This window comes from Ochlerotatus camptorhynchus, unplaced genomic scaffold (genome assembly GCF_037179485.1).
Source record: "Ochlerotatus camptorhynchus isolate MF236.1 unplaced genomic scaffold, CSIRO-AGI_Acam_v1.1 ptg000274l, whole genome shotgun sequence".
NCBI lineage: Eukaryota > Metazoa > Arthropoda > Insecta > Diptera > Culicidae > Ochlerotatus > Ochlerotatus camptorhynchus.
In genome coordinates this window covers 1,352,793-1,369,786 of record NW_027040763.1, presented here as the reverse complement: position 1 = coordinate 1,369,786, position 16,994 = coordinate 1,352,793, and the positions used below count along the sequence as shown (strand labels likewise).

Sequence of the window (16,994 nt, the reverse complement as noted above, 5' to 3'; positions counted from 1 at the left end):
TAGCCTTGGAATAAAATCCAAGAAATTTCAATAAAATAATGGCTAAATAAGAGATCCGAAATGATTTCCAGTGTGCATTGGTATGAATTTATGTATTGAGATCTATTTTCTGTAAAATTAAGGTGATTCCATCAAATTCATTTAATTTCTGAAACAATCTTTTTTGTTAACTTGAATTATTTTGGAGGCGCATTTATTTAACGCTCATATTATCTCAATATACACAATAACATTTCAAGCGCATATGTTTTGGAACTTCTAAAAAGTAATATATTTTCTTTAAGATTTTCACTAATGTCGCCATGAAACAAAATTGATTGCATGGTGATCTTGACACCAACACTCAAACCTATTTTAACCGCTAAAGATTTCCATTTGGTTTCAGCAGAACAGAACAACAACAAGCTAATTTATGGCGGTTGCTTTGAAGCCAATACAAATTAAATTGGCTTTATAACTGATTTTCACCAAAGCGTCATAAAACTGCTTGGATACAATATTACTCTTATAGAGGCTATGAGAACCTTTTGTAGAGTATGAGGCTTCCTGACAAAAGGTTTTAAGACAGCTTTATTGTGATTCTCAAACATGCTTTATAAACCTTATCAAGAGTGGTCCACTAAGCTGTATGACGATCTTATAGCGGTTATCAGAAGGTTGTGCTGGAGCTATTAATTTTATTGGCGGTTTTATGAAATTGATCTCAATAACCACTAATAGAGTGCAATAAAACAAGAAATGCTACTTGGGTGGACGTCGGTGCTAGGACCTCTTCCCCACTTAGTAGCTTCGTCAGTCACGTTTTGTTGCGTAGGAATCCATCTCCACTCTGCTGCTTCCGTCTTGTCCAGGATCTCTCCCACTCTGAAGGCCACGAATTGTCGGTACCGGTGATGTGGTGACTGGATCCAAGCCAACGTTGCCTCTGAATCTGTCCAGAAGATACGACGTCGGATAGGAAACGTGTGATACTCTCCAACTGCCTTTGCCAACCTTGCTCCCAATAGCGCACCCATAAGCTCCAGACGAGGTACCGATACCGCCTTCAGTGGTGCCACTTTCGCTTTAGCCATCACTAATGTGCAGTACACCTTGTCATGTATGACAGCTCTGAAGAAAGCGGTGGTTGCGTATGCCTCCTCACTCGCATCCGTGAAAACGTGTAGCTCCACCGAACCTACATCATCGGCAGGGAATCCTGGAAAGTAGGCTCTGGGAAATCGGATTTGGCCTACCCTTTTGAAAAGCGTGATCCACCTACGCCAGCGTGTTTGAATTGTTTCAGTCACCTCTTCGTCCCATTTGATTTGGCTGCGCCACGTGTCTTGGATAATCATTCATCCCTGGATCGTAACGTGCGACAAAATACCTTGAGAATCAAAAAGACTCATGACACATCGCAATATGTTCCGCTTTGTTGGAGTAATGTTATCAAGCTGCACATCAGTGGCGAAAGCAAGAAGATCCTGTTCAGGTAACCAAAGAAGGCCAAGAATTCGCTCCGCGTGGTTTTCCGTGTCGATGGTTATCGCTTCCGATTGCTGCTGTTTTGGTTCCCCGACCCGTTCCAAAAGTGTAGATGAGTTCGAGTGCCAATTCCAATCTCGAATCCACCACGGGCGTGCACCTCCTTCACCTCAAGTGCAACCTTGATCGCTTCCTCTTCCGTGTCGAAGCTATCTAAATAGTCGTCCACGTAGTGCTTCTTCAAGATTGCTTTCACTGCCTGGGGATAATCTAATTCGTGCTCTTTCGCGTTCAGGTTCTTGATAAACTGTGCTTGACACGGAGAGCACGTTGCACCAAAACTTCCGACGTCCATCACGAACGTCTTAACAGGCTGAGTCGGATCCTTGCGGAAGAGGAATCTTTGACTGTGTACATCTTGTGGCCGAATCTTGAACTGATGAAACATTTGCCTTAAATCTCCGTTAACTGCCACCGGGCGTTCCCGGAATCCATAGAGCACCGCCGATAGGGGAACCAACATGTCTGGTCCTTTGAGAAGCATGGCATTTAATGATACACCTCCTACCTTGGCCGCAGCATCCCAAACAAGCCTGATTTTACCCGGCTTCTTAGGATTTCTCACTGCACCCAGTGGAAGGTACCAAACCTTGTCAGGATCGGCCGACTTAATTTCCTCCGGTGTTAGCTCGTGAATGTAACCTCTTTCCAAATACTCTTCGATCTGTCGATGTACACTATCTCGTAGTACAGAATCCGTACTCATTCTTCGTTCGAAGCATTCCAAGCGGCGCATGGCCATCGGGAAACTGTTAGGAAATTCCACCCGGTCGTGTCGCCACAGAAGTCCTATCTGGAACCCCTTCGAAGTTCGTTTTGTGGTTTCCTCCAATATGCGACGGGCGCGTTTGTCCTCCTCTGATTCTGGGCCTTTGTCTGCCGAAACTCCAACGCTTTCGACCGTTAAGTGTCGTTCCACGAGTTCATGTAGCTCTCGGTCAGTTGTCTCCTCTCGGTACTCGCAGACGTGGAAGGTGAAATTCGCTGTCTTCTTTTGGTCCGCTGCATAACCGTAAATTGACCAGCCCAGTCGCGTCTTAGTGGCCAGAGGATCGCCTAGTTGACCCTCCCGCAGCTTCAGCGTCGCAATCAGGCTAGCGTTGTTCGAGCCGATCAATATGCCGGGTGAAACTGCATCGTAGCTGTTGATAGGTAATCCTCGAAGGTGTGTGTACTGCCGCGCCAAATCGGCATACCTCAGCGTCTGCTTCGGAAGATTCAGACTTGCGACCGTTCTCGTATCGTTTAAGGAAAACTGTTCGTTTTTACCAGAACCAGAAACCGCTAGGCAAACACGCTGAGAATTCAAGCTTTTGTTGGATTTTTTGGGTTTGGACCTCCTCAAAGAAACGCACTGGATTCCGTTGTGCCGTAATTCTTGAAGCTAGATAATATATTTCATTAATTAGAGAAAGTAAAATAGAATTCATCCCACTTACAATTTGGTCTACCTTATATTGGCACAAATCCAACAAATTCTGCTCTGTATGTGCGCGGTTTAGTGTCGATCTAGTAGTTATTTAAATCAAATTTAATTATAGCTATTCGATAAACAATTTACGAACTTACAATCAGATTACAGCAGTGTAACCTATCCGAAAGTGCACTCAACCTCAGTGAAATCCAAGAAGAGTCAAAGACTCAAGATTATTCTAACCCTAAATTACAAATAGGTTAGGTAAATTAAGCAAATCTTTAACAATTTTAAACTTACGTATACGAATGACCAGATTTATCTAGGTCTAGATCGGTCCCTCCGTGGGTGAAATAATCAGTTCGAAATAAACTTAAAAATCTATACTAGAAGTATAACGAAATAACCACATTTCAATCTTCCTTCTTTGGTATGGCTGGATTGTTCCCTTTTTCCTCTAACTTTTGTTCATATTGCTGTTGCTTGACGTTTATGATCACGCTGACGTTTACTGATCGTGGACACAGGCGGACTCCGATTGGGGGCATCGCAAGAGGCCTTACTTTCAGTGCTGCTAGAATTGGCAACACTAGGAATCTGGCCGAGAATTAGCGTTTTGATAAGCGTAATATCCGGAATAATTTTCTTGTGGAGCTGGGTTTCAAATTGTACTCAAGGGAGAAAATTATAAAGGGATTAAAAACAAGTGTTTCATATGCAAGAGTAGGAGAACGGTGAAATGTTTTGCCCCTAGCGTTGATTGAAAAAGTTCATGATATTTCACGAAGTTCAACAAGGGAAAAGTTCGCGAGTCATAGGGAGTTTTGGTGAATATTTTCAACACTGCTTCTAAGGGTGAGAAAATCGCCATGCCATCTCATATCTTCTCATATCATGAAGTTAATTGAGCAAATTTGCTGCAAACTTTATGCGATTAAGGAAGCCTTGTTTGTAGATTGATATCGAGATGGTTGCTGTTTCCTTCACACATCACTATTAATCATGAATTGAACTGATTCCCTGGCGCTTACAATTTGTTAATTTAGAAAAATGCGGTGCCTTCCCGTTTTTGGCAACACGTAATTTCTGTCTTTTTTGCATTCTATAAAATGTGTCGAACGCTTTATTCAATTTGAGATTGTACTGGACCACTCTTCATGGGTTAGAGGTCCATGCGGTATTTCATGAAAAAATGTCCAGAAAGCACTCAAACTAACAATTTTGGTTGCAGACTAGCTAATACAGCCTTATGCAGCTAATTTGTGCCTGTATAGGCTGGTCTGCAGCTAGAATTGTTTTTTTTGGGTAGTACATATCTGAGGAAAGTAATAGCTGATGAGGTCGTTTTGATAAAAACCATGTACCTAAGTATTTTTTTTGAAAATAACTGGAAAATCAGGGAATATCAGGGATTTTGATTTTCTTCATTGAGTCGACACCCTGTATAAGTTAAGAACGCAGTGTTCCAGAAACCATTCGAATTTCACACACAAGGATCAATCAAATCATAACCTTTCATCAACATCAACTAGCAGCAGCATTAGGTCTCATTCGAGGAGCAGTCACAATCATCATGTTCATGGTCAGCAAGTTCATCGAAATACACTGAGCAACATAGCAACAAACCTAAAAAAATGCAACGCGCTTTTATCAGTAGCATTCGACCGGACGGCGATTCTATTTCACCACATAGCTAAGGCACGTTTCTCCAGTGAGGCCTCTGTAACTTCTGGAAAAATAAATTAAATTTGTTATTGTTTTGAACTTGGAAGTGGTAACATCTAATTAGTTACTTTTTAAAATTACTGATTTTGTGTGTGCTTGGATCTAACTGTGTTTCAAAAACTTACGAGTATCTTTGCAAGCTTGTTTGGACTCTTTTGGTTTAATCACAATGACCGGACAAGTCTTACGATTACCTTGTTTGTTACTGTTACTGTTACTAATAAATTATGAGTAAATCCAAAAACTAAAACTAGTGTGACTATGAATGTGCTCATAATTTATTATACAAATAATACTCATGCTCATAGTTGGTCATACAAGTGTATTCAGCGGCAAAAAAATGATAATATGTGAAACATTTATATTAATTGCCTACATTTAGGCGTATTTTGTTAAAATTTCGTGACAATAAAAGCAGTTTTTTCGCAAACCAATACTGTAGACATTTTTACGCCAGGTTCTTCATCAGCAAACCCAAATTAAATCTAATTTTAATTCAAAAAAAAAAAACAAACATTAGAAAAACATTTGCTAGTACCAGTTTAGAAGCTGTTTGTTCGTGTGCCGAACATATGGCTGGAAAAATATTCAGGTTTACCAGTAAAAAAGTCATCAACTTCCCCCCGTTTTACGGTACTTTTAGCCTTGTAATCTGTGCATAAACACTCAATTAACGCGCGTTGAATTGTATGTATCTATCAATTCAATCATGGCTAGAACCCCTACGTTTAATACACCCAGAAGTCATTGCACTGAAGTTCGGCTGAGGAGGGAGGTTGATTGTGCTATCGTTTACTGCAATCGAATAAGATGGGTAAACTGGTGGATTTTATTAGAAACAAGTTTAGCCTTCTAGAGTACAAATAGGAACCTGTGCCAAAGGCGTTGTATAGACAATTTTCCACTTTTCATGTTTTAACAACAATTTCGTTTATTAATGTAGTGCTTAAAATCACCGTCATCAATCAAGACAACATTCGTCTTGACAAGACGCACTTTTAGAACAATTACGATAATAGACGTAGCGTTAGATTTGAGACAAGTGTATCAATTTGACTGATAATCGTGCATTGCAACTCACAGCACACCTCCGCCCCGCTATCAAACGAGAACCAAGTCAAAACACTTAATCTAATAAAGGAGATTCCCCTCGGGACCCATTATGAAGTTGGGCGTATCCATCTCAAGTTGCTGCTAAAGTGATTTATTTTTGCAGACTGGGTAAAAAAGTGAGCAAAACGCTCCATCTATATATTTGACGATGAATGTTTCGTTTACTTGTGGGTCGATCGATCGCCCAGACAAGGTCAAATTAAAGCTTCAACCCCAAACAACCAACCCAACAGATACCTACGTACAATCTAATGAATCGTTAAACAGCAAACTTCTTTTGCGCTCTTTGTAAATAACTGGTTGGGAACCAGTGGAAAAATAATCAATACAAACACGAATCACAACTTAGCGAGGTGGACAAATCAAAACCACATCGTTAGTAAATAGCGCGCGCGTCACAACAGGAACTTCTGTGGGTTTAAATTTGTAACCTCGTCACGACTATGACGCCGTTGACACGCGCGCAAGGAAAACGGAAATCGCAAAAGGACTGCTCTTGCTCGGTGAATGTTTGCCGAACCAAATTGGCAGACAAATAAAATGTAAACAGTCGAAGCAAAGCAGCATAATGTATGTAAATTAATGCCATTTAGCACAATCTGGTTGCTGATGGTTGCAGAGAGACATTTTGGGGGAGTCAAGCGGTTGTGCGATGGATGGATGTAGTACAAGGAAGGTTGAACTCAAGATTTGATTTTTATGAAGCCTTGAAGAAGAGCTACCTTTACTATCAATTGTTAGTATCTACTTTTTACTGGCAAGAGTGGCTTTCTTAGTAAAAACAATCTCAACTGAAAATAACTGCGAATTGTCTAATAACTACAGGTAATTCCAAGAAATGTTTATCGATTTTTCTTCATTTTTGATTACGATTATATACACAACATTTCATAATCGCTGAAAACTTCGAACCTGTTGTTTTTGGTGATGCGTCATAAAATCTAATCATCCTCTGTACATCTGTAGTATTGTAGTTCCAATCTGAGGAGAAGAGTTAGAAAATAAGATTGGAATTAAGATTTCTTTTTTGCAATTTTAGGTCCTAGCACAGGATAATGGTTTTCAGTCCAAAATCCTTAATATTTTGTTTAGTCCCGAGATCTCATAAATATTTAAATATCTGAAACCTAAAATAGGGCAGGGAACTTAAAAATCTTGTCTTATTGACTGAGGCTTTGTAAAAAATTCCGTTCGTATTTTTCAATGAAAATCCTTTATAACGTTTCAACCAGCAGAGAACAGTTGGTTGCTTAAGCAAACATATTCGGAAGCAGAAGTTCTAAAATTGTTCAGAAGAAATTATGCACGAGAAATCAATGTTTAAAAAATTAATTATTAAAATCTCTCACTCTAACTTCCTTGTTGAAAACCAAGTACAAGGGGCTGTTCATAAACCGCGCAGACCGATTTTGAAAGGTTTTAAACAACCCCTGCCCGCGTAGACAGTCGTTCATATAAATTGTTTAGACCACTTGCCGTAACTTTTTTTTTAATAGCGATATCTGTTATAAAAATCAACCAAGCAATGGATTAAAACATTTTAAGGAGCCCATTGTGTTCGATATCAGAAAAGAACATTTTTGCTACAGTCTTTACTCAACAGAAGCAGCTTACTCTTGATGTGTGTCACGCGATCGTCTGTTTACTCGGCAGCAACCATTGCAAAGCCAGCAAATAACTCTGCTCCGGGAAGCGATATGATCAAATTCGGCCTTCTAAAAAACCTCCCCGATATCACTAAAAGTCGATTACTTAACCTGTATATTTCCTTTATGGAACTCAATATAGTTCCACCAGCATGGAGACAGGTTAAAGTAATAGGTTAATAGTAATAGCCTGGGAAACCAGCGTCTGATCCCAATTCTTACCGATTATACCGATCTATATGCTATCATGCCTGAGGAAATTATTAGAAAAAAAAAACTATCCTATCAAGACTTGACCATTGGGTTGAATTAAACAACCTGCTTTCAAATACGCAAATTTGATTTCCGAAAGAGTATAGGTACAAACGATTGTCTAGGGTTGCTTTCATCTGATATTTAACTGGCCTTTGCGCACAAGGAACAATTGGCAGTTTACTGTCAAACAGTGTGCACAGTAGTGAATTACCTGGTATTTTAAATAATTTCTTGTATAATTTGCTGTCAGAAAAACGAATGACCTTCAATCTAGGTCAACTGACAACTTCTAGAATTATCTACAAGGGCTTACCCCAAGGTTCATGTTTAAGTATCTTACTTTATAATTTCTATGTCAAAGATATTGATAACTGCTTAGATAATCGATGCTCGCTTAGACAGCTTGCCGACGATGCCGTGGTTTCCCTGAGAGGTCCACGTGCGGAAATCTTGCGAAGACCATTGCAAAATTCCCTAGATAATCTGTCCTTTTGGGCCAGAAAATTGGGGATCGAGTTTTCACCGCAAAAATTGAATTAGTAGTGTTTACAAGGAAGCGGTTTCCAGCCCAATTGCGTCTAAATATTTTGGGCAGAGGCATTACCCAATATTTGACCTTCAAATTCCTTGGAGTCTGGTTTGATTAAAAATGCTTTTGGGGTTACGTATTTGGAACAAAAGTGTCAGCAAAGGATCAACTTTCTACGATCAATTTCCGACACATGGTGGGGTGCTCACCCGAAAGACCTCATTAAACTATATAAAACGACTATTCTTTCAGTTCTTGAGTATGTCTTTTTTGCTTCCTCTCGGCAAGAAAAAGCCACCTAATCAAATTGGAACGTATTTAATATCGTTGTTTACATATTGGCCTTGGCTGTATGCATTCAACACACTATATGAGCCTAGAAGCTCTAGCGGGCGTAAAGCCCCTGCAGAACCGTTTCTGGGAGCTCTCATTAAGAGTATTGATCAAATGTAGTGTCAGTAACAACATTGTGATTGAAAACTTCGAAGCAATGCTCGAATTGAGCCCCCAGACTAGATTCGTGCGAATCTACCTTAATTATTATGTCATCGGATATTAGCCTTCCATGCTATAACCCCCCTCGTGTATGCTTTACTAATTACAGTTGACTATGATCCCTCCATAGATCTTCGACCTATATCAATTCCCCGTATTTTTGCTGAAAAGTACGAACTAGTCAATTGCAATAGAAAATTTTTCACTGATGAATCACGCATTGATGGATCCACTGGCTTCGGCGTCTTCAATGAATACTCAACCGCCTCTCGGAAACTTCAGGAGCCTTGTTCTATTTATGTTGCTGAGCTGGCAGCAATCAACTTCGCATTGGGGATGATTTTCAACATGCCCGCAGACCATTACTTCATCTTCTCGGATAGTCTCAGTTCGATCGAGGCTATTCGGTCGATGAAATCAAGGTAGGCACTCATCTTATTTCCTTTCAAAGGTAAGGGAGCAGATGAGTGTGCTGATCGAAAGATCATATATGATTACCTTTGTTTGGGTCCCCTCACATTGCTCAATCCCAGGCAATGAGAAGGCAGACTCTCTCGCAAAGGTGGGCGCACAACAGGACTTCAGAAACCTGTTTCCTACCTAGCTCCTTCCAATCGAAATTGTTACTCATTAACCTCGAGCCCGCCACGAGTACCCAATACTAACCTAGAACTGCTTCTGTTTAAATAGTAAATCCAAACATTACTGATTTTTGGCTCCGTAAAGTGTCACACACGACTGAAACTAATAAACAAACTAGTTAAATTAAACCATTGCAAAGTGGGGAAAAATCGATCCAAAATTCCACTTCATTAGACGGCGCACGGTAGGAGTCCTGCAGCCTATATTTTGTGAAAAAAAATAGGAGAATCGGTTGGAGATGGTCCCGTTTAGGGTTGACTTTGGAAAGTGGTATGTTTTACCCGATTTACCTTTAATGTTGGAAGAAAAATATAATTATCATCCAGAAACTGAACTTGGTGTGCTTAGATTGAGCCAATTTTTATCCTTTGAAAAGAGCTGGGGAGTTGAATGGAGCTAGTTTTACTTTTAAGAGACGTCAAGCAGTGATCCATTTTACCCGATTTCCCCGGAAGGACCTAAATCTGTGTTTTATTATTGAGCAAATCTTCTAATGATTTTATTAGCTTCTATTTGTAGAGCAAACATATCCCTTTAGATTGTGCTACGAAATGTTTGAGTTTGGACAAAATGTTCTGATATTTTCCGATAAGATAATATTGGGATAATATAATCACAGCATTCTCCAGACATTTTTACATAACTACAGAGCAAATGAGCGTTATATTGATGACGCCAATCTATAAAACTATAATAAATATAGTTGAAGATGCTAATTTCAAATAACAGACTGTAGTGGTAATTTTTATACGATAGATGGAGTAGATGAAAGCATAGAGTTGATAGTTCCGTTAGAGTACGGCAGTGTGAAGATTGTCGGTTTTCATCTCTTTTTGCCAGTGGTGGGGGGGGGGGGGACACCCCTCACCATCCCTCTCCAAAGGGGGAGTTTGGTAAAGAGAGATGAAAAAACCGATTTGTACCTTCCTTAAAAGTTGTCCTAGTTCGCTATTCTAATATCTATATACAATCTTCACACTGCCGTACTCTAACGGAACTATCAACTCTATGCTTTCATCTACTCCATCTATCGTATAAAAATAACCACTACAGTCTGTTATTTGAAATTAGCATCTTCAACTATGTAAATCGTTGACTTCACGCAGAAGTAATACTAAAAACATATAGTCAAAGTATAATAAATAGTTTGTTCAAGTTTGAGCGGAATATTGGTCCATCTCAGCAACTGGTCAATTCCCCGGGAGTACTCGGAACATGTCTGGATATGGCAAATGTGTTCCTGAGCACTCTATAAGTAACCATTGAACTAGTTATAGAATTCTCATGTGGGTTTCTATCCAAGGCAGAAACAGGCCACTTACCCGGGGGTACCCGAAACATGTCCGGATGTGGTCTTGAATCCTCAATATCATCATTGCTTTTTTTTCGATTTCACATGTGCGTTGAGGTGTCGCATAATGTGTTTGGCACGTTTCTGTTCGCTTCTAGTTTTAAGACTCATATTCACCGAAACGTGTTCCAACCTTATCTCCGGAACCAGTTGACCGATTCTAATAATATTCAATTGCGTATCTTTCATTTAGCGTTTGTTGCTTCCAATTTGGTTTTCGGGTTGGACTCTTTCTCGACTTCCCTGGGCATACACAGAAACAATTTTGAATTGCTCATACACATTTATAAAATATTGCTGATTTATGCGATATTGCACTTCTGCGCGTGTGTGCGCGCTATATATCGCAGAAATTCATAGCAAATTAGCATAGAAAACTCTCAATTGATAACTGTGGAAGTACTTTAAAGAACACTAAGTTGCGAGCAGGCGAAAACTCGTAAAGGAGCGTCAAAGTAAGGATGCAGTAAATATACCGGACTCTGTGGGGCCTCCCTTAGCTCAGTCGATAAAGTCGCAGTTATAAAGCAAGACCCTCCTGGAGGCGGCTGGGTTCGATTCCCGGAACGGTCTTGAAATTTTTCAAGTTTGAGCAGACATAGAAAGTTCTCAATCTACAGATGAGGACAGGCGTAAAGTTTCGGTTAGGCCATAACATAATAGCCAGAAAAGAAGAAAATATACCGATTATAAAAAATACATTGTAATGTATCAGTCATCGGATTACTTTTGAAACCTAATCATGCAAACGCGAATATTTGTGCGTAACGCTAATCTTCAGTGAGTGATATGTGACTGAGTGAGCAGTGAGAAGTGAGTTAGCATATTAATGCATCTAATTTTCCCGAGCAACGCCGGGGGTATTCAACTAGTAACTTATAATGAAATTTAAGCTAGTTAATTTGATGAATTATGTCAAATTCCAACTATTCACTGTCCCTAGAAGTTTATCTACGGATGGTTTTGTGCAAATGTTCTGATTCTCCAGAATGTTGCATATTTAGCAGGAGATAAAGAGATTACTTCATGTCCTCAAAAATGTATTACAATTCATTCATGCTAAATGTGAGGAATAGTGCCAGATATAACTCTTAATAAACTGAGCATGAGAGTAATGGAAGATGTACATGCAAAAACTGCCGTATTTTATGATTCGAATACTTCGAGTTATTTGACTTCATAACAATTTTCCGAGTTGAAGTATCCAAAACGAATCACCGATTCGTGCCCTACCTGAAACCAGCATTGATAAGTCTAACTCAAACAACTATTTTAATCCCAAATTTCCTGCGACGATTACAGTTGGAGAAAGGAGGATTTTCTCACTGTGCACTGCTTTGCTATAGCAATTCAAATGGTATTCTTCTGTGTACAATTTGCCACCCATATCCGACGATTTAAATCCTAAATCATCGATGAAATATGAGGGGCAAAATTCAATAAAATTTTCATAGGACTTGAAATTAGATTACGCTCAAGAATTGATGACAACCGAACCGAATAGATATAGGTACCTATATCCACTCCATGAAACGCGCAGAGAGGGAAATAATTCGGAGGAAAATACTCTTTCAACCAGTCGGAAAAGCCAGCAATTTAGCATATGTGCACATCCATGCGGGGGGTCAATTTTGCTGTGGGTGTTGGAAATTTTATTTATTCAATCTTTCTGCGGTTAGCTTCTACCGACGCTCGCTGGCTGGTGGGAGTTAGTAGGGAAACCCTTTTTCTTTCGATTTGATTTTACTGCGTGTGCAATGATTCCTTGAAAACGCAGGCCTGAGCCTTCCGAAATTTATTACCCTTCTCCGGAGCAGAGGATGGAAACGGTTCGGGGGTGGTGATGGTGGAAGAAGGCAAAATTGGCGTAAAATTCGAGTGGTGTTTAGATGAATAAACATAAATTCTCGCTAATAAATTTATCGAATTCGAATATTGAATGTTTACTTTTGCAATCTGGCTTTTACGGGTACGGGTTGTAGACATACGCACGTGAAAATGTACATACGTTCGAGGGAGGGTGTTTCGGTGTTAGACCAACTAGGGGGGTGAATGTTGATGTTGTTTGAAAATTTACGATTAACAAATTACCGATTGCAAATCGAATTAGGCTGATTATTTAAATACTTAATGAACTGATTTGGAGCGGGTTGGATTTGAGTGTGCCTTTTTTTGAATTTTCAACTTTGATTGGACCAGCTTACCTTTGTGCAGTTGATTTTCATGCTTCCGACATTTGGCGCGTCGATTTTGAAACCAGACCTGGAAAAAATAGAACGAACGATATATTTGTAGCTCTTTTATTGGTATGTATAGAGAGTGCTAGAGAGGAATTGACTCTTGATTTATCTAACGGTTAGTCTCATCGACGAAAATCTTCTAATTAATTTTCTTTTCTGGAACAACCAACCAACCAAACAACCAAATGAGCGAAACATTTTTGAATGTAGCGATGTCTTGTAACAATGCTTTTAAATCTCAATTTAATGTACCGCCATACAAGGTCAATAGAATAGGAGGGAATAAATTCACTATTTGGTCATATATAAGGATCCAGATTTCTGATACAACCATCATCTATTTAACGTGATTAATGTGTTAGGCACACTTTTTTTTCAAGGTTTCTGTAGGTTTACGAGAGAGGCAACAATTTTACAATAACGTTATTTGGAAACATAGAATCAGAGGTGCTCATTTGTTAAGTTGTCAAAATATGTACATGGCGAATGAGTACGACCCAAATTTGAGTTTAGTTCACTCATAATCGCCAAAAGTTCAGGAACTCTGCGATGATTAAATTTGCCTCATGGTTTCCTGTGGAACATCTCGAAAATCTGCCGGAATAATGAGTAAATTTGACGAAAATTTTACTCAGTCTAGTAGTAGCACCAATAGACTGAGTGAATCCAATCTTTACTTTACTCCTCAGTGTCTGTTTTTATCATTTACCATCACACGCAAGGAGTAGCGCTTCAACCCAGTGTGGATGAATTGCGTTCGTTTTGAAAATCTTCGCTGTCACGTACGAGCAAAACGAACAAATGTCATTATACATCAACGAATACGCGTTTGTTGATATTCACCACTGCTTGATTATCCAACCCAAAATATTCAATATCAGAAGCGATCCTCAAAAGCAAAATAATCAAATTAATTTTGGGCAAAATGATTATTTTGAATATTGTCGACTCTAGAGCCTAAAACCTCGATATTATCAACAATTCAGTATGAGGCAATAATTTTCTATCAATCTGTGTGTAAAAACCAACACACCACGTTCTACAGCTCTATATTTGTGTACTATGAACATAATCATTTTACATTTGATCCTCAAAATCATCCCCATCAAGATGAAGATGAATATTGATATTGACAACAACACAGGCGATAATAAACATCCAGCCACGAATGAACAAAAACAAATGTTGACTTCCATACTCAGAGGTTGCCTTGATCAAGAGAATGTGTTCATGTCAAAATTCAAATTCATACAGGTTTTCGCTGGCGCTGATTTCATCTGTTTTCCGCATATTTTTTAACTGTACCAAATCAAAAAAATATTAGTTTTCGCGTATGGATAAGTGTAAATTAAGATCTATCACGTTTTAAGAAGTTTGTTTAGTGATATTGTAATTAACGTGAAAAATCTGGGACAAGAATTTGTTTCGAGTAGCTGTGTTGCTGTGGTGTCGCGTTGGTCGGTTTTTCTTTTCGCTTGCTTTTTGGTGCTTTGCCTCCCTCCCAAGAAGAGTTTTACCGTTTTACCGGGTTTTTTTTTTTTCTTTTCTTGGTGCTGGCGTTCTGCCTTCCGTAGGATGCACGCAAATGAGGTGTCAGGCAAATATTCGGTGCAAATGAAAAACTTCGCGTGTGATTCAAAATGTCGTGTTCGGTTGTAAAAACAACGCGGAAGATTTTTTCGATTAACGCGAGTGAACAAACCGGTGCTTTTTCGGAGGCAGAATTTGGTGAGATCCATCTGATTTATAATCAATCATAAATGCATAGTTCCATATATTACTAAATACGCGCCAGATTTCGGAACATCACATGTCGAAATCTGGAAGTGTGTTTGCAGTACCATTATTCATATGATAACGGTAGTGTTAACATGCGGGGCTTATTGTATGTGAAAGTAACCTCTGACTGGACGTGAATTACCAGGCATTCTGAAATGGGTTGCTGAATCTGCAGTAGAGCTATCGCTTTCTAACTCCCGGACTAAACTTGCTTTAAATTATTACACCAAGGATTGTTGTAAGCAAATTTCTTCCATAATACCACTGCCGGCCAGTGGGGGTTAGATTGAACACGCACATACACACACACATACATACACACACACATACATACACACACACACACACACACACACACACACACACACACACACACACACACACACACACACACACACACACACACACACACACACACACACACACACACACACACACACACACACACACACACACACACACACACACACACACACACACACACACACACACACACACACACACACACACACACACACACTAATTCAAATTCATACAGGTATTCTTGGTAATTTTTAAGAGTCCAACACGAAAATTTCTCAGAAGATGCATTTTTCATAAGTTGTTTTTTTTTAAAACTAGTCCGTTTATTTACAAGGCTCAGTCGTGTGTGACACTTTGCGGAGCCAAAAATCACAAATTTTTTAATTTAAATTTTAAACAGCAGTAGTTCTAGGTTAGTATTTGGTACCAATTAATCGTGGCGGGCTCGAGATTAATGGGTAAAAATTTCGATTGCTAGGAGCTAGGTAGGAAACTGGTTTCTGAAGCCTCCTTCAGATACTACTCTCGGACGGTTGACCAAATCCTGGCTGGGCAGGGGCAAGTTGCACAGAAACAGAAGTATAATAAGACTGGGACACAATGCCTTGGAAAGGAGGGGATGGTCACATCAAACTCTAACATCAGACAAACAAAGGAATTCGTAGATCGCCTGCATGTAGGGAAGATCACGGGTTCCCAATACATCTCTTACTTCACGGAAGGGTTGTCTACCTCGGGCCACTAGAGTATCCAACGGTCGTGCTCTGGAGGCGTCATTACCCGGGCAATACCAATCTGCGCGATCGATGTCATCATAACCGGTTCTACACCTACATATATTACTGTCAACGAGCTTTATTCTGTAGAGATGTGCGTCTAGCGAGTAGGGGTTGGACATAAGTCTTGACATCACGCAAATGAATCCCCGACTTACATCCAGACCTTTGAATCACGCTCTCGAAGAAACATTTGGAGTAATGGAATGTAACCACCGCCCAAGAGAATTACTTGTCCAATCGTTTTGCCAACTCAGAAGAGAACACTGACGTACTAATGGGAAAAATTCATGTGAAATTCTTCTATCATAAATCTCGCCCTGGTGTGCGTCCACCTTTGCGAGAGAGTCTGCCTTCTCATTGCCTGGGATTGAGCAATGTGAGGAGACCCATACAAAGGTAATCATATATGATCTTTCGACCAGCAAACTCATCTGCTCCCTTACCTTTGAAAGGAAATAAGATGAGTGCCTACCTTGTTCCATCGACTGAATAGCCTCAATCGAACTGAGACTATCCGAGAAGATGAAGTAATGGTCTATGGACATGACGGAATTCATCCCCAATGCGAAGTTGATTGCTGCTAGCTCAGCAACATAAACGGAACAAGGTTCCTGAAGTTTTTGAGAGGCGGTTGAGTATTCATTGAAGACGCCCAAGCCAGTGGATCCATCAATGCGTGATCCATCAGTGAAAAATCTTCTATTGCAATTGACTTGTTGCGTGGAGTCAAATCACATTTTTATGATTCCCTTCGGGCTCGAGGTAGACAACCTAATGTTCCAGTTCGGGATATTTTGGCTAGACGCGATCTGGAGTTTATGAAACTCATATATGTTTACTTTAAGGATATTAACCTTAGATTGTAAGTTTGATTAACCTTGTGTTTAGTTTGTATTTTGTACGTGTGGGGTTTTTTTCAATGTTTGTTTTCAAGATGAATAGAAATAATTTCATACTTTAGGATTAATTAAATAGTTGTATCATAAACCACATTTCAAACCTCCTTCTTCCCTTTTCCCATCCAAAAAATTGTAAATCTCCACTAACCTCGAGACAACCGCGAGTATTCGGTCCAGTTCCTTTAACTTTAAATTTAAGGCAGTAATAATGTATAACGCAAAGGATAACTCGGCTCTGTAAAGTTTATTCGATTGAGCCTGTACAAATAAAGTAATTATAAAAAAAAATTGACTTGA

The 16,994-nt window shown here is 39.5% G+C and overlaps 1 protein-coding gene across 1 annotated transcript in view; it reads right to left on the bottom strand.

The window, feature by feature from the left end:
* Positions 1-16,994, bottom strand: part of LOC135705702 (uncharacterized) — an 82,867-nt gene that overhangs the window by 41,286 nt on the left and 24,587 nt on the right. Inside the window, exon 4 of the mRNA XM_065227520.1 lies at positions 12,902-12,959. Within this exon, the coding sequence (XP_065083592.1) occupies positions 12,902-12,959 (58 nt within the window). The remainder of the gene's footprint in view (positions 1-12,901; positions 12,960-16,994) is intronic.